The 19,128-nt window shown below is 41.2% G+C and overlaps 1 protein-coding gene across 2 annotated transcripts in view; it reads left to right on the forward strand.

Moving 5' to 3' along the window:
- Positions 1–19,128, forward strand: part of LOC129363377 (glutamate receptor ionotropic, NMDA 2B-like) — a 159,217-nt gene that overhangs the window by 108,506 nt on the left and 31,583 nt on the right. For both annotated transcript variants that reach the window (XM_055035460.1, XM_055035459.1), the window contains exons 8-10: positions 9,087–9,201; positions 15,571–15,779; positions 16,166–16,337. In XM_055035460.1, the coding sequence (XP_054891435.1) occupies positions 9,087–9,201; positions 15,571–15,779; positions 16,166–16,337 (496 nt within the window). The remainder of the gene's footprint in view (positions 1–9,086; positions 9,202–15,570; positions 15,780–16,165; positions 16,338–19,128) is intronic.

Genomic DNA, 19,128 nt, shown 5'->3' on the forward strand with positions numbered 1-19,128 from the left:
AAAAGGCTCTTTGATTTGACTTTTCTGGTTTCCCAGACGTCCTACCGTGTGCGCGTGTGTGTGATGTTTCTATATCTTCGCAATAAATTTCAGCATTATTGGAAATGATTAAATAATATCAGCATTTTCATCCCGTTTTTTGGGAAATCAGGTTTTTTTGTACAGAAAGCACTGTACATAATACATAGATTATAATATTACTGAAAGTTCTTTAATTTCATGAAATCTCTCACTGAGTGAAAGACATTAACTATATTGACGATGTGACCCTTCGATGTTAGTCTTAGCTCCAGTATGTTGATTTCACGACGGACTCACCAGTTGGTGGCCAGCAGGTATCAGTCATGCTGGGTCTGAGATTTGGTGTGAGGACCTCAGTATGAGAAACCGCAGACTGATGGGAGGAGCCGAAGAGCACTGTTAAGATAACAGCACATCTCCAGCAGGATCCAGAGGAATCGCCTCAAACCAGATGCTGCACTGGGTTTTCAACAGCGGAGGAAAGAAAAAGCTTGTTATTTTGGAGAAAGTCTCTCTGAATGAGAAACAAAAATAAATGGCATGTTTGATAGAGGAAAAGCCTGAGTTCAAAGCAAGATGCCAAAGAGCACCAAACTATTAAAAAAAAAAATTAGACAATTAATTTAATTTGATATACTAATTATCACTGTAGCAGCCATTTGTTTGTTAAAAGGTTAATGAAATATATTTGTCCTATTTGTTTGTTGTGAATGACTTATTCCCGCAAATTAACGAGCTAATTATTAAAGTGTATTTGGTGGTCATAGTTGTTTTAGAGGGGGCTCAAGTATTCATGGATTTCAACTATCAATCGATACATAGATATATAGATATATAACAACTTTGAAAAACTATTCTTCGCTCTGTTCAATACTCCCGTCCTTCACTTCCACCTCAAATTATTTGGTGATGCTGTTGCAAAAGATTAATACAGTAGTTTAGGTTATGCATAACTGATCCAATCATTTCCATAACAATGAGCAGAAGCCTAAGAACTTCAGTGACCTCATTGTCGCTGTGTCCTCACCTGTGACATAAATAGACCAAAGAACTTCTGAAGTTATGAATGCTTGCATTTCAAAACATCAGTTCACATCTGAGCAGCTCTTCGAACTTCAACACTGTGTCTTGCAAGAATTGTTAGTATGGCAGAGATATTAGTTAGCATTATTTTTCCCCTGGGTTTTGGCGATGGATATGTGACCACCGGAATGAATAAGGTTTGTGGCACCTATTTCCTGGTAGTGATTCAGAGAGAAGTCGCTCTCAGGACAAGAGAACTGTCTCTGAGTTCGATCTTTTCGATTCTTTTCTCTTTGAACGTTCCCCGGCTGAGAAGCCAGGTTCCCCGGCTGGGAAGTTTGCTTCTCTGAGAACAATCTTTTTGATCAGCCGGGGGAAGCTCTAGGGGAGCCTCCCCCGGGCTGCAAAGCCGGCTACTTCCCGGGCTGGGAAGCCGGCTACTTCCCAGGCTGCAAAGCCGGTTACTTCCCGGGCTGCAAAGCCGGCTACTTCCCGGGCTGGGAAGCCGGCTACTTCCCAGGCTGCAAAGCCGGTTACTTCCCGGGCTGGGAAGCCGGGGAAGCAAGACTTCCCCGGCTGAGGATTCTGAGGAAGGATCAAAATGATTGTTCTCAGAAGCCGGCTTCCCCGGTTGGGGAAGTTCTTTCGTATATTAATTAAGATTATTTTCATAATAATTATTTATATCAATAACAATTACAATTATTAGCATTAGTGATTGAGCCGTATTTTAACATCTGTGAGGCTGCTTTTGAAAAGAGTTCAGCAACAACTTCAAGTACAACCTGAGGTACGAACTGATGGCCAATGGAGACAATTCGGCTGTTGATTTATCACCGAAGCTGAAATCCGCACTTGGGGGACAGTGGCTCCTCAGACCAACGGACTGGCGCGGCAGGGTGCAAGGAGCAATGGTCAATAGGAAATGTTGTGCCCGGACACAGAAGAGGGGGAGGCGAGCCGGCGCATTGGCCCAGCTTGAAGGCAAGGAAGCCACCTATTCCCACCACCTCAGACCTCTCCACAGCATGATGCAGGAGGCGGGCGCTCCTCATCATGAAGGACTCCACCCATCCTGCACACAGGGGGGTCCGGCCACTCCCCTCAGGCAGGAGGCTGAGAAGCATCCAGAGCAAAACCCACCAGGCTGACGAACAGTTTCTTCCCTTCAGCTGTCAGACTGCTGAACTCAAGCTGCACCAAATGCAGCTTCTCCTCAGAGCTTATTTACACACAGACACATAACTACACATATATCACTTCATTTACTTTATTTTTCACCTGTTTATTTATTGATTTTATTTTATTATTTATGAATTTAATTTTTTAGTGTAGTGAATTTCTTTTTCTGGGACCCGAGTACAAATTTTGTACCACAAACTCTCAAGGTTGTATGACTATAAAAAATCCTTGAATACTTGAAACCTAGTAACAGTAATAGTAATAATATAATATATTGTTGTTGTTATTGTTGTTGTTTTTTTTTTAAATAATAGTAATGGAAGTAATAATAATAATAGTCATAATAACAATAATTTTCCCAAACAAAGAACAGAACATTCAGCTGCAGCTTCATGTTTTTTGACTTGATGTTTATTTTGCGATTATTAAGTGATCGCTGTGGTAGATTAGCTACTGCTCCTATTATCTAATTAAAAACAGAGCCGTGGTTGATTAGCTCATTTAAACCCCTGCTCCACTGAGTCGATGTGTTTAAGTCACCTTTGTTTTATTTTTTAACTGAACCCAAACACACAGAATTCCACCGGACATCCACATGTTAAGGTTGTCAAAGTCAAGCTAGCATAGCAGAGCTACTTCTCTCGTCCTCGCTATTCATTTCTTAATCTCTTTCCTGATCTGTTGATCTAGTTTGTCATAGTGTAGCTATTTGGTCCAACTGTACACACCGCAAACCTTGGCCTTAAAGGCATGGTTTTGCACAAGTTATATTAACGTAATCTGAGAGAAGTCGTAGGAACATACTGCAAAAACTGCTTCAGTCAGAAAATATCAATAAAAAAACTTCCAGAAGCCTTTAATAAGAAGCCTTTAAACCACTTTAGAAACTGGTTTTGAGTCTAATTTATGCCACCTGCTATTGCCTTTCTCCTAAAGTTCTTTGCTTCCATAAAATAACAAGATTCTTGGCCTTCCTGCACACTAATGTGCTCTCACGGTCACCAAACGAAGGTGTCTGTGAAAATATTTGTTTATGTAAATTGAGCAGTTATTTACAAAAGACCACTTAGTTTGCGGCAGCCAGGTCAGACCACAGAGGACATGTAAAAATCAAAAATGGAATGTCTCCAAGTATTTTGCTGAGCGGGTTTTCTCCAGGGACGGACCGATTCTGGTTTGATTTGTTTTTCCTCCGTAGTCCTTACAGAACATCTGTATTTACACTCAGACTAAATTACACGCAGGTGGACTCTGTTTACTAGTTAGCTGAATTTTGAAGGCAGTATGTTCAATTCCCATGGAGCATAGAGAAAAAGTCCATACCACCAAAAAATAAAAAATAAATCTCCAGTCAGCTTTCTTTACAGGGCGTAATACAGTTTGAAAACTTTGTTTAAACAAGCTCTGTTTGTCTAAAAAAAAAAGTCATTTTCTTGCACAGCCCTACTTTTTCTGAGCTGCATTATTTAGTTGTCTCTGCTGCGGGCTTAAAAAGGTTCCTCATTTGTTTTCCTGTGCATATGTTAGGCAGGTTTCGTTCCAAAATACTCTGAAATAGGAGTTTAAAAAGACAAGCAGTGCCTCAGGTTGTCTCCTCTTTTCAAGGATGTTAACCCAATCACTTTAAGAGGTCCCGTTTTCGGGTAGTTTGTCGCCGTAATGAATTTTAATTTAGCACGACGCATCATTTTCCAAAAATAAATCAAATCAAAGCCATGTGTCTCGGTTCTAGTAGCTGCTCTGTCGTCTTTGGCTCTACCTGTTAAAATTGTGAACCAAACAAAATAGAAGTAGGGTTTTGTTTTTGATTGTGAATGGAGCCATGACTAATGCCTCACAGTATAGTGTTTATACCAGATTTTTTACATCATGCCATAAAATGTTTTATTTCATTTGGATTTCAGGTTAACCTTAAAATGTAAGAAAAACGCTGAATGGTTTTTAGAGCGTTTGCCGGCAAAAAATCTGAAAAGTGCGGCATGCATTTGTTTTCATCCTCCTTTAGACTGAAGCCCCCAAATGAAGTAAAATGCAACAAGCTGAATCCAGAAATCGCAAAGATTCAAGTCTCTTCTTTATGGAAAAGTCGCAGAGTTGTTGTTTCAAGTTGGAGGCGGCAGCATCATGCTGTTGGGATGCTTTCTTTTCTTCTTTTTTTAAAATCAAGGACAATAAACACGATCAGTGTTGGTGGGAAGATGGATGGAGTGAAACACCGGGCAGAGAGACGTTTGAATTCCAGCAGGACATTTTCATACGTCAGAATGGCCCAGTCAAAGCACAGATCTAGACCCAATTGAGGGTTTATGTCAAATCCTAAACCCTGATTATTTGGGATGTAACAATCGGACTGAGCTTGAGTTATTTTGTAAATAATGGGTAAAAACCTGAGCACAGCTGGTGAAAGTTCAACACAAATCGCTTTCAGAAGGAGCCCCGTTACCTCAGAGGAGTGCAAAATGCAAGCCACACTTTTCAGATTTTTACATGTAAATTTACCCTTTTGATTACGCACTACTTTCTGTGGCTCTTTCGCATTAAATCCTAACAAATACTTTTGAAGCTTGTGGTGGCAAGATGACATAAACATGGAAAAGTTCAACATGTGAGGAAATGTGAATTATCCGTCACTCAGCTCCCAAGTTAAACTGTGTTTTTAGAGTGTTTATGCATCAAGTCTGTGTGCACACTTGAGAGTACAACCCCGTTCACACACGAAACAACGTCGCACCTCGTCTCCCATTCACACTGTACACCCCATGTGTGTACACTGCACAATATGCCACAACACCATATGGGTAATTTTAATCATCCTTCACGTTGGACTTTATTATTCCCCCTTCCCCCCACTTTTTGCAAATCCAATACTACAATAATTGCTAAGGAGTGTAATTCATGACTAATTGATGCTGCGGTTAATTTATTAAAACTGACTTATCAATATTTCACGCGACTCCTCCATTATTCACGGCAGAACATGTGCTGAAACCTATCTGTGTCAGGCCCACGCGGGAAACGTCTGCGTTGCTCTCGCAGTCCGACGAGTTCTTAACTTTTTGTTTGTTTTTTTGTTTTGTTTTTGTGCGAGTTTTGCTCAAGAACTTTTGGGGATGAATTGACGCTGGCTTTGAGCCAGCCAGGTGGGGACGGCACAGCCGAGACGCGCTCTGAAAACACCAGGTCTGGTTGCTGGGGGGGACGTGTGGCTTCCTCTTATTGTCTTTTTTGCACATAACGTGAACACATGATTGGCAGTGATCTCAGACAAAAGAAGGCGGTAGGAATCCTTTCGCTGGATCTTTCTGTCTGCGTTTCTTCTGGTGAAGTTCAACATGCTGTCCAGGTCTGGCTTTGTTTAAGTCCCTCTGCTCAGGTCGTGCTTTACTGTCAAGTCTGTAGCCACACGCTGGCATGTCGCTATAAACAATAAATTAAACACACCAAAAACTAAAACAAACTCATTGATTTCCATTTGTATGATTTATTGTTTTCTTCTTTTTCTGTCTCTCGTTCTACCAAAACTGGATGATAAAAGTCTTCAGTCGTTGGTCTCAACTAGGTCCTTGTTTTGAAGAACTTCATAATTCATTTTCTGTGTTGTTTCTGTTGTTTTTAATGTATTTTTGATACTTAAAATGTCTTCCAGTTCCAGTGTTGAATGTTCATTAGAGCTTAAAGTTTATTGATCTTAATGTGCTCTTGCGTTATTATGAATTTGCCATTACATTACTTGAAAATGGTCTGTCATCGTTATTGCAGTCATATTTGCGTCAATTTTGTCGTCCAGCAAAATTTTGTTAAGACGACGCACCTGGTCACACAACGAGAAGCGGATGAGGTGTGTTTATTATGTATCACACTAAATATTTCATCATAACAATGTAATAAGCATCACTAAATTAAAATGAATGACGCTTAAAAAAACCCCCAAATGTGTCTGCATTTTCAGGATTTTCTCCACAATAAATGTCAATACAGTTGAAAGTATGTAGTGTGTGCAGTTTGGCGATACGAGTCACACGTCTTTATGCGACTGGTGTCCTAAAGAAGCAAAGAGGAATGTTTTTCAGGAGCGATATCTGTGTTTGTGGGTCTATGATGCAGTCACAGCCACACAGTCACCTAAAAAGACCTAATCAATAGTTTTTATTGTCACTTTTATGGTTTCACAATAGAACAACAAAACGTCATAATAAAACTTTCAGCCCATAATTCCCACCTCTAGTGCATTGCAGTGCAGCAGTAAGCACCGCCCACTCCCCCCCAACCCTCCCCCCCCCCCCCCCATCCCCCATGCCCCCCCCCCCCTCTCACTTCGTCTCGTTCCCACCCTCTGCGAGATTACCGTTGCCACAGCAACGGCCACATATTGGCTCAGAAATCACAGTGGTTGTGGGTGCCATGGCAACACATTTATGCTTGTGTTTCACTGCTGTCGGAGATGTACACACACACACACACACACACACACACACACACACACACACACACACACACACACACACACACACACACACACAGGCTTAAATGTAGGGCCTGAATGAATGTATCGCTTGTTTCTGTTTCTCTCTTTCCCCCCCAGTAAAGATTAAAGCTGCCATGATGTCGAGTCATTTTGTAAATGGCTTATGATTTATGCAGCAGATTCTGTGCACTTTGTACCGGTGCCAGGACTCTACAGGACGGGGGCTCTCAGCCGGGCACATGGGGCTGCATGAGATGGGAAGATTCAGATCATAAGAGCCTATTGGAAAATATCAATATTTAATACAGGAAGTCAAATTACAGAGACGCATCGTACGAGACACCCGAGTTACAGACGGACCGATTAGCATTACAAATAATCACTTTAAAGTCACGTCCACTCGTTTTGCTCTTTATCTTTTTTTTTTTTTTTTTTGCATATCATCATATGTAACTTGTGCATGGTTTTGATGCAAGGTTACCATGGAAACAGTCACAGGGAAAGTGAGGAGGAGATGGCAGAGCGAGCGATTGAAAGCGTTAAGATGTTTTGCGTGCGTGTGTGTGTGTGTGTGTTTGTGTGAAAGAGAAGATTTCACCTGACATGAAAATTCTTGGTTTTCTCTGCACACACTCCTACACACACGGTAACCGTAATCACCGGGAGGTTGCCAGCGAGGCGCAGCGTTCACTCCCAAGACGGATCAAGCGATCTGGTTTGGCAGAAGCAATAAGGTTTTCTTATTTTCCTTTACAAACCCAGATACGCACACGCCAAAATGCGAGATGCTTTGTCTCCACAGGCGCGGCGTCGTCCACCGGCCCTGTCGGTAAATGTTTGCTCTGTCGAAATTGCCGCTCCGTCACTTTAGATGACGAGTATAGAATGCAGCGTTCGTAAAATAATGACATTCATTGCACTGCTCTCTTTTTCTACCTGTAGCAATTCCTAAGAGTCGCACTGTAAGGCCAGTATTAAAATGAAAATCAAGTGAGACGTCTTCAAACCATCTAAAAAGTCACACAATAACAAACAGTAGCGGTTCTTGCACAAATGACTCCCTGGACAGTATTTAGGTCCCCAGTTTGGTCAATGCTAGTTTCCTGTTGTTCTGTATCAAACAGTTTTGCAATTGCCATGTTTCCATTAAATAAGAAACGCAGATTAAAATTACACACAAATGAGGTTTTTTTCACCATTAAAGTGATTTTTAAGTCATTAAAAAAACAAGCCGCGCCATCATCTTCCAATCACTTCTTGTCGTCTGCTTCCTGCTACTCCTGTTTCCGCCACTAGTAATGTCCACTTGTTGATCACGTGACTCACGATGCGAAAAAAGTGATTTTATTGCAGTGTTGTGAAATAAATTAGGACAAAAAGCTACCTTATTAGCACCCAAACTTTTGATCAAAAAACATGTTTGTTTGTTTTTTGTTTGTTTTTTTAATTGGCCTGCTTCCATTAGATAAATATATTTTCAAAATGTCAAATAAAGCTTAAAGTTTTATTTAAATACTTTTCAGTTCTAAGCTCCTGGCTGATTTTTCAGACCTTTGAGGAGAAGTATCTACATTTCTTTAATTTAAAAAAAGATGCGTCATGCCCTATATGCAATCAAGAACTGACTGAAGATATTCAAGAGTTAGAAAGAAATATAATTCTGTATCTGCATACTGATGGAACCTATTGTTTTCTTCATTTATTAAATTTGCCATGGCGAACACCCTTAATGGACACGGACGGGTGTTGCCCACATCCCCATAAATATCATTTATGGAAAACTGTGCAGATCGGGCCAAGTAATGATGAGGTCCAAGCACAGAGCCTTGGGGTACACCAAAAGAGAGTGGGAAATACTAAGTGGTTTTACTAAATTATTTTAGTTGGACCATATGAGTAAGACCACAGACAATATGACCAGACCATGGTTTTGTCAGCTGATGGTTCAGTGATGATGGTGTGGGAGATTTTGTAACTGAGATGAGGGCGGTGAGGAGTCGAGGGTTTTGCAACGTTGAGAAGATGATTGGTAACTTTTAAGAGTCATATAAATTGTGTGAAGCCATTGCCTATCAGATTGGACCAGTTCTTATAGATTATTCAGAGCAGTGGCCATGAACCTGGAATATACATGTTAATTTTGTAGAAGTATGGAATTGAAAGAGAAATAAAAATGAGAAGAAAATTGTTTGACATTGTCTAAATGACGTTTTTGAGCAAAGACCTATAAGATGTCAAAAAAAAAAGACTCTTCACTGTTTAAAAGCAACCACACCATTCAACATGATATACTTAGACATCTATTGTAAATGTAGGACATATGTAAATTGGCGCTGACAACAATGTTTTTCAGCAAGTGACGCTCTGTCCCTCTCCGCCTTGTTTCTCTCTGCAGGTACCTGATGAATGTGACATTTGAGGGGCGCAATCTGTCGTTCAGCGAAGATGGGTACCAGATGCACCCCAAGCTTGTCATTATTCTGCTCAACAAAGAGAGACAGTGGGACCGGGTAAGTCGGAGCAAGACGTGGCAGCGACTGGTTGTCTGTTTGTCATTTTCAAATATCTGGAGGAAGAGCTGTACCTGTTCCATCCATCCATTTTTTTTATTTTTTATTTTAAGCTACACTCGAAGCTAATTGTTGGCTTACCCAACAGGCGGATCGGGGGGGAGGTCTCGGTATCCGTCTCCCTGTGGACCTATTGTCGGATTTTTACCGTTTAAGCATTTAAACGACGTTAGGCGTCTGAAGCGCTGCTCTGATTAGATATCATCAACTCGGCGAAGGTGCCTTTGAGCCACTCAATTCAGCAGAAGCCTCTGACTTCGGATGTGCAGAGACTGCGGATGTAAAAGTAAATATTCAACTGTTTAATGCTGCTGTTTCAGGCGCCAGCATGTCTAGTTTAACTGTAACTTTATTTTACTATAAAATAGTGTCACTTTTTTGAAGAAGCAGAATCAGGTTGCCACAGCCTGCAAAGTCCAGTCGTTCACGTTACTTTTAGGTGACTTTATTTTATTTTTTTCTGACATTTGTCATGTTACAAGAACAAGACCCATTTAGGTTTTTGTTGTTGTTGTTTTTTTTTTTGATTTGATGTGGTAAAGCAACACAAGGTAATTTACGATCATAAAGTGTAAAGAAAATGATGCAACATTATCGGTTTTTACAAAGAAAAATCTAAAGAGTATGTTGGAGATTTATTTTCAGAACCATCTCTTGCTGCAGTTCTACCCATCGTGACTGACAGTCTTTTTTTTTTTTTTTTTAACCAGTTTATCATTTCAAGGGGAATAAAGTGTTATGAAAATCATAAATTTTCAAGTATTGATACTGATTCTGACCATATTCTGGTCAATACCTTTTTATTGAATTGTTTTTCAAATACATGTCAGAAATGTGTGCTGTGGATTTGTAATTCACGACAGACATATGAGCTTTGTGGATGAGTGTGAGGAATAAACCAACTGGAGAGAGAAAACATTAAAAAGTTTACCATAGAGCAATCCCATGGTAACACATGGTGGTTGTGGCGTCATGCTGTGGGTAAGCTTTTCTTCAGCACTGGTTAGAGTGATAAACACTTCAAATGAAGTCAAAGTCTAAACCTAAATCCACTTGAGGATCTTCATTGAAAATTAAATACTTTTCAGTACTAAGTTTAAGCTGGTGGGGAGCGAGACGGAGTCAGACGGGTCAAAAATAAATTTATCACTAATTTATTGATTAAATGTACCATGAAATAAATGGTTATACATAATAGACAATTGGTTCCAATGACTGCCATGGATGGATGGATGGATGGATGGATGGATGGATGGATGGATGGATGGATGGATGGATGGATGGATGGATGGATGGATGGATGGATGGATGGATGGATGGATGGATGGATGGATGGATGGATGGATGGATGGATGGATGGATGGATGGATGATGGATGGATGGATGGATGGATGGATGGATGTCGACTCTTCAATGTGTAAATTAACACACATTTAACATTTTGTTTTTGTTCTTTTAAATGTCACAACATCTGGCATTTTCTTAGCACTTTGGAATTGAGCTGGTGTATCACATAAGATACCAATTATAATTGTAACAATAGTACTAACATGACACTGCATATTAGATAATTGTTTTTCAAAGTGATTCGAATCATTTTCAGAACACCTTTCTAAGGGCAAAACATGAAAGAGTAAAATGTGAAACTGTAAACCTGGACATAAACTACGCAGATATAGCAGCTGTATCTGTATCTGATCAAATTCCACTATGTGTTACAGTGAAGCTCCCTTTTTTGGATGCAGTTCACAAACACTTGGAAAAAGTCTGGAGTGTCGACTTGAAAGCTTTTCATGAGCATAAAAAAACAACAACATTCCTATCTGCTGAACTTCAGTCCATTCGTAGAGACTCTGAGACTCGGCTCCACAACATATGTTCCGCGTCCTCGGGGTTAGAACCTGCAGGCTCGCTGTGTGGTACTTCTGTGTGAAGCGTGCATAATTTCCCCGAGTGTGCGTGGGTTATCTCTGCAGACTCCATTTTCCCTCCCGCAGCACAAAGACTTGCAGGTTAGGCTTAATTGCCGACTTCAGAATTCCCGTAGGTGTGGATGTGCCTGCCGATAATTGCCTGTCTTTTCAAGTCGACCCTGTGATTGACTGGTAGTCCGTCCGGAGTGCGCCGCCCGCCTCTCGAGCTATTATAGACACCCCCCTTCCCCCTCCTTAGCACAGCGGCAGCTATAGATACAGGAGGAAGCGGACTAAACAGAGCATCTATTGTTCATAAGCATGGAGGCCTTTGAACCGAAAAAGTGGGATACTATAAGGAAAAAAAAAAACACTTCAGGTAGACTTTATGTGCTGATTCAGCTTGTTTTGAACAAATCCCGGCTTTAAAAATCCGTTTTATGATATGATATAAACAGAATAAAAAGCGACGGAGTACGGCGGAGCAGAGAAGCCAGCGGTGTACATATGGCATCGATAATTCAAGCCGCCCAAAATGAACCTGTCGCCGGCCGCCACCTGCCGAGTCAGCACGCATCTGTGTTGGAGATGATCCCGCGCCGTCTGACTCCCTCACCTCTCTCTCCCCCCCACTGCTTTCTATTCTCCGTACATCTCTCCGTCTTCTGCCTCTCTAATCTATATTCTGTCCTCTGATCAGAGAACAAGGTGAGTCGTTCCCCCCTGGTCTCCCTCTTCTCCTCCACCTCAACCTCCCTGCTTTATCGCTCATGTTTAATTCCCAACTTGATTTCCAAATTTTCTCGGCTCTCCCCCCCGCCCACCCCCAACCCCCGTCTCCGACGACCTCCGGCTCCTTCTTCCCTCCGCCCCCCCTCTTCAAAGTGGTGCGGTAACGTCCGCTTCCCGTCCCTCCCTCTCGTTTCTCACACGTTTCGGTCCAGACAGGAAAAAAAAAAAAAAAAAAAAAGGAGCTGCGTTGTGCTCCAGGGACACACAGCCTCGGCCTCATCCTTTCCAGGCTGCGTTGCCAAGTTTGTGTTGTATCCTCCCCCCCAGGAGAGAGCGATGTGTTTGAACACATTTCCATGTTTAATGAGTCTGCAAACTGGACTTTACACACTTGACCACAGTTCCCTGCTCTTGGGATTAAGCTGTGGCGAATTGTCTGATCCGTTTCTACTTCAATCCCCTTCATGAAAGGGGACTGGCATGTCCAGGTAGGTTGCTTTTTTTTTTTTTTTTTTCCAGAGTGGCATTGTGGGGAAATTGACTAATTGGTGATGCTTGTTGAGTGGAGTAGAGCTCCAGGGTCTGGAGGGCCCTCCAGACATACAGCTGGACACCCTTCTACTCAAGATCCAGCATTTTGCATTTGAACGAGTTCCAAGTAAACTCTCTAACCACCCTCATTTACTTCAGATTCCCCTTTTTATTCAGCAGAAATATCTGTTTTTACAGCTTGTTTGCTTGAAATCTTCCTGTTTTTTGTTTTGTTTTCGTGATCTAAATTCTGCCCTGTCCTCTGCATCCGGCTCGTCCTTCTGGTTAACCTTGTTCTCATTCTCTACTACCAGTCCCAGTCCTGCCCCTCCCTCTCCTGCTCCTCTCTTCTCCTCTCCATATTTAAACAACGCATTTACGCAGCATGTTTGGATGCAAGCACAATCACTCAACGACAGGAGCATCTCGATGAATTTGTCATTTGAAAGTTGCTTCGTTATAGTTTTCAGATCAAAATGTAAGAACTGGGTTGAGAGGAAGTAAAAAGTGCTTTGGAAAAAGTTGCTTGACGTCCAGTCTGAAGTTTCCACAGTGCATAGCTGTTTCCATTAAAATCCTTTTCTGCATTTTTGTCTAAATAACACAATTTCACACTTGTAGTCCCATGTAAATAAGCCTGTTCACATGATAAGTAATTAAAAGTCATGGCAGCGACAGATGTAAACAGTTACATGACATTCATTCATAACTCAGTTGTGGCGCCAGGGATAATGATCTATCAGCCAGTCAGAGGAAACATCGGCTGTTGGAGCAACAAGCTCCTACTAATTTGGAGCAGCTGCATGTGCAATTTGGGGAAATTGTAGTCAGTGATTTTGCAGAAGAGTTTTATGAACTTTTTATGAACCGTGCGATGCTCTGAGAGCTCAGCTGCACCTTGTCCGAAAAAAACACAAACAAATTATCGTCCTCCTACTGCTTCCTGTCATCTTCTTTGTCGTTTTCACCAGTAGTAACATCCAACTGTTAACCGTGTGACTCGTGGTGTGAAAAATTGTTTTTATTTCAGCTTTATAAAATTTTTACAAAATCTTTTTTGACGTCACTAAATAATCACCTCAGTCTAGCGCAACAACTTTTTAGCGTGAAACCCAAGTTTTGTTTTGTTTTTTCTTCCAAATTGGCTTGTTTCCGTCAATCAAATTTCTTTTCGTACTTTCGATTTGGATAATTTCATGATCAGTGTAAACTCACCCAGTGACGATCTCAGAAGTCTTGTCATCTGCCGGTGTTGCTTTGCTGCGGTTCATTTGGTCCGTAATCCAAAGGACTCACGCTTCTCTCTGCTGACAGGCTTAATGGAGATGCTGAATAAATTTTCCAGCAGGACTTGGCATCTGCCTGTACTCACAAAGACACCAACGCCTGCTTTAATGATCAGACCAGAACCTCACACAGAATCCATCAGGCACTGTCAGGACCAAGATGAGAGACACCAAACTAAATAAGGCTGATTACCTGAAGGTCACTGTTAAAGCAACTTATACTAGATATGTTGCACTCAGCACTCAGACATTTTTGTATTAAAATCCTTCCTTTGTGGGTTATTATATAAGTTAATGTGTGTGTAATGAATCTTTACAAAATACGAGTTTCACTTCTTTAATCGACTGACTGAATTGAATTAACTTTTTGATGATATTCTAATTTTTGACATGCACCTGCGCTTCGGCACAATAATTTTCAGAATTGCATTTTCAACTTGAATGCCTGTGGACATGTTTACTTCATTGTCTTTGATTTCCTCTTTTTTCTTTTCTAACTTTTCATTATCTTCGTTTTCTTCTTTTTTTTGTTCCACTCGTCACCGTTGTGGTGATCCGGTTATCATTTCCCCGGCTTAACCCGCCATCTTTGTCTCCTTTTCATTGATTTGGCCTCTTCACTTCGCCCGCTTGAATCAGATACGGTCTATTGTTCCCGTTTGGTCAATCATGTCAATTATTCAACGGGAGAATGTGACCCGGCACCGCAAGGCAACCAGACGCACCACATTGTTGGTCTAAGCTGCCGGGTTAAGAAAACTTTTTTTCATCTCGTTTTGCCAACTTTCAGTGAGGATGAGATGCCATTCTTCAGATTCTTTTCACCTGATCTAACCTGTGTATTACACGGGCAGATGGCCCACCTGCAATAAAATGCAGGACGCTCAACATGAGGCTTTAAAATCCCAACTGGGTGAAGATGTTTTTGCTATAAGGCATGCATACTCCATATTCCTCTTTGATGATATGCCTCCAAACTATTTGTAGCTGCAGAGCAGTCGTTATTTTTTTATAGACTGAAGCTACTGTAGTGTGAAATGCGATCTGATTTCATTTTTAACTTTGATTCCTGCCAGGTGAGGCGTTCAATGCTTATAAGGACAATCGTCCAGGGCAGAGCCGGAGGGGGAACACTTAAAACTATAAAACAACAATAACAAAATAATAAATGTTTCATCTGTGTTTTACTTACAGTTTCATATAAAGGTAGTCATGCCGCATTTCAGAACCACAGTCGTTATAGGCCAACATAAAAGCAGAACTGAAAATGATGTGAGGGTTTTCTACAAAATTAAATGTTTTAAAAGCGTTTTTTTGCATTTGTTTTCATCTCTTTTACTTTAACAACAATAAGCAAACTCCAGTGCTGTCATTAACCACCAAAAAATTCCCTAAAAAGTGACAAATTGTTCATGGATGATGAGGAAATCCTTTAATCACCCGCGGCAGCCATACTGGGCGCAGAAAAAGAGCGGTGTAGGCAAACACTGCCTTTTTGACAGAGCTCATCTGGGAGTCTACTGAGGTGATCAAACGAGCTACGTCTCAGTGAAACAGGGGTAAAAAAAAACTTTGTTGAAGGGTTAATAGAGGAATGTTCCTGATAAAGCAGGAGCTTCTTAAAGAGACAGAGGCCCAATTTCAAAGTGCTAAATTGCAAAGTCAACATTTTTTTAAACTACCTTTGATGTATGTAGCAATTTTATAAAAACTGAAGGTAAGATGGTTAAATGTGCTACAAAATAGAACTATATACATAATACTGAATGCCTTTGGATGGCAATCTGTGAGAAAAACAGATGTCTTGAAGGACATCTGTTGAGTTTGTTTTCTGCACGTCTCTGCAGGTGGGTAAATGGGAGAACGGCTCCTTGTCCATGAAGTACCACGTGTGGCCTCGCTACGAGCTGTATGGAGGCGCGGCAACCAGGGAAGACGACCACCTGTCCATCGTGACGCTGGAAGAGGCTCCGTTTGTCATTGTGGAAGACGTGGACCCGCTGAGTGGGACCTGCATGAGGAATACCGTCCCCTGCAGAAAACAGATCAAAGCGCTGTGAGTCTGTGATCCAAGACACACCAAATCATGTTTAACAGAGTCGAGATTAACAAAGCGCGACGTATTTATCTTCACACATGTTGCCAGAGGTTGTTGCGTTTTGGTTTTTTGTTCTTCGTCCCCAGCCCATCTGTCACAGTAGCTGAAACTGACCGTAGCAAAATCGACATCCACAACAAAAAAGAAAAACAAAAACTGGCAGCCGAGTCAATTATGGAGGTTTCTCGCGGTTGCTTTACAGCACCGGAGGTAGAATAATTTCACACTTCAACAGTGTGAGAATGGCAAAGCCAGAAACTCTAAACAGCATTCACGAGTGAAATAGCCAATTCAGACAGATGCACATTTTGGATTAAACACTGTTTATCTCTCTGTTTATGCAGCAATCAGACCAAGGAGACGGGGATCTACATCAAGCGTTGCTGTAAGGGCTTCTGCATCGACATCCTGAAGAAGATCGCCAAGTCGGTCAAGTTTACGTACGACCTGTACCTGGTCACGAACGGGAAGCATGGCAAAAAGATCAACGGGACCTGGAACGGCATGGTGGGAGAGGTGAGGGGAAACGTCTGTACGTTTTATAACCCCCCTCCCTGTCGCTTATTTCTGTTTACTCTGCTTGTTGTTGCTCTGGCTTTCCACTTCCAGTGTTTAAACAGCGCAGATCCGACAGATTTCGCAGGTCAACAAATCCAAGTCTGTCGTATCCCTGAAAATTGTACTGCCGTGTCATTTATCATTTGTCGTGCGAAACTTGCCAATGAAGATTGCACCTGATTCACTGTTTGTGACACTGTTAATGACATTACTGAGGTTTATGGTGTTGTGAGAACCTGAGCAATCAGAGTGTGCGCTGCTGTGCTGTATTTGGCTCCATGTCAAGTGAAGACGGGGGGGGAGAGAGCTATGAAGTGTTTGAGGTCAGCACGGAAAATGCTCCATTACCAAACAGCCTTCGGTACACAGAGACCTGAAGTCAGTTTTAGTCAGTAAATAATTGTGAAAACAACAAATGATGCAGAGGGCAGGAAATGTAGTCGTCATTTGAGTCCAAACTTCAGCTGTTTTCCATTAGTGCCCTTGATTTAAAGCGATTTTGTGACTCTTCTTCAAATTTATGTTTAAGCAATTGCTCTGTATTTGGTTGGGTTTCTGTCAAGACTAAATACATTTTTGTATATTTGGATCTGTCATTGACCTAATCCCAAAACTCTATGCCCAGTATGTGAATCATTTTTCAGTCCAGTCCAAAGTTTATTTCTGCCAAGTATTTGAAAAAATGTCTTCAAATGTCACTTGTCAGGCGGAGAACATATAGAAGAATTGCACTTTAATTCTGCTGGCAAGTGTTAAGGTGACCTTTCTGTCTTTAAGAATGTTTCAGTCTCCACTACTTGACAGTACCGGATTAACTTCCCTTACTCTTGAGGAATTAAGGAGGGCTAAATGAAAGTCCTCAAGGAAAATAAAATACTTCATTAACTACCTGAACAGAGTCTATCCCTTATTTAAAATGTTATAGCTATATTTTTAGTTACATTCAGATTTTGGGGTTTTTGGATCAAAAACCTTGGCCCTTGCCAAACTACCTCTTATGCGTATTACGTCATCTTGCTTTCAGTCTGCCAAAACCAATCGCTTTGGTGTTGACAACATTTCTAATGGCCATTGGACCCATGACAAGGTTACTGTCAGTTTTCACACTTAAGTCTGTAGGTGCCAGCTGTGTTTCTGTTGACTGATCATGGCGTTTTGTTAATGAGGGAAGCGGTAAGCCAATCGATTGTACCCTAAAGGTCATCTGTTGGAAACATGCTGAGTGGCTCAACGTCTGAACGTTGACGCGAAAGACCTTCAGAAGTCACGGACATCATGCGTCTACCCCAACCCCACCAGAACTATTTTCATTCAATTTACATTAAAACCGACCAATTTAATGTCTCACGTAGAGCCATTATTGTCACCCTGCCAGCATCTTTAGTGGGTACGGAGCTGTAAATGTGGTCACCTGAAATAAACTCTGTCAGCCAGGCTAAAAGCACTGTAATGTGTCCTGTCACACAGAGGAGCAGTCATTACGGAAGACAAAGAGCTGCGTTCAAGAACCTCTCTAACTCACAGACACATACACGCCCACAGACGAAAACATTTATAAAAGATTAAAGAAAGAGGAGAGTAAGACTCAAGAGAAATTTCTCTCTATTATCTGTTTATCTACCTATTAGTGTAGCTGGCTAGTTACCATTTCAATAATCTAGCTATGTAGTTATCTACTAGTTAATTAGTTATATAGCTATCTAGCTAGTAAGCTAGCTATGTAGTTATCTAGCTAGATTTCTATGTAGCTAGCTCGATAGCTAGCTCTCTAGCTCTATAGATTGCCAATGGCTAGGGAGCTCGCTGTGTAGCTATCTATGTAGATAACTATCTAGCTAGCTGTGTAGCTATAGATGCAGCTAGCTACATATATATAAAACTAAAGACATGTTACGATATATACCTAATTTTTCAGACAAACACGTCACACAGATGCAGTGTTCTTTTAAATCAGTACACATGTAGAACATCTGTGTATAAATCTAAAGCAATTATATACTAGCCTTGCAACTAAAATGGACCGAAACAACCCAGAACCTGCAGCTACCAGTTAAGTCTGCAGCTGCAGCGATTATGGTAAAATAAAGGTGGACTGAGCCAAAGCTTTAGACAATTTGGGTCTGATTGTTGAAAAACAAAACCGGTTTTATAACAAATAAAGCTGCTTTAGATCATGATTCTGAAATGGTCCTTTTTATATGAACTGCCAAGAAAAGTGGAGTGATATCCAGCCAGAGCATTGCCACATTTGTGGAATATTATTATTATATACTTGATCCTTATTGTCTTGTTTTGATACTTCACAGTTTAGGAAAATTGGACAATAAATTCCTTCATGACATGCTTTCTACGAATCCCTGAATCACTGGGTAAAGACTTTCAGATTTGTTATTAATAAACACGTTTTATGGTGTTGACAACATATTTCTGTCTACCTACTCTTTCAACGTTGGCAAAACAAGAGTCTGTGTCAAACTGTCAATGGGCTGATTTATAGACTGACTGACACAGAGATGCTGAGCAGAGCTCGCAATTTACCACTTTTACCACTCGTCAGACTTCAAAAGATGAAAAACAAATTTTAAAAAGAGGAAATCATCAAATGCTTTGAGAGGCCCCACGCCGTTTCCTGGCTTTGTTGTGGCAGCAAGAATCTGTGTTCATGAGCCGCACCGACTCGTGCTCCAAACCTGCAATATTAAAGACAATACACTTTGAATTTCGCCTCGCTGAGAGAGTCGCAGAAGAC

Source organism: Poeciliopsis prolifica, unplaced genomic scaffold (genome assembly GCF_027474105.1).
Source record: "Poeciliopsis prolifica strain line A6 unplaced genomic scaffold, Auburn_PproV2 SCAFFOLD010, whole genome shotgun sequence".
NCBI lineage: Eukaryota > Metazoa > Chordata > Actinopteri > Cyprinodontiformes > Poeciliidae > Poeciliopsis > Poeciliopsis prolifica.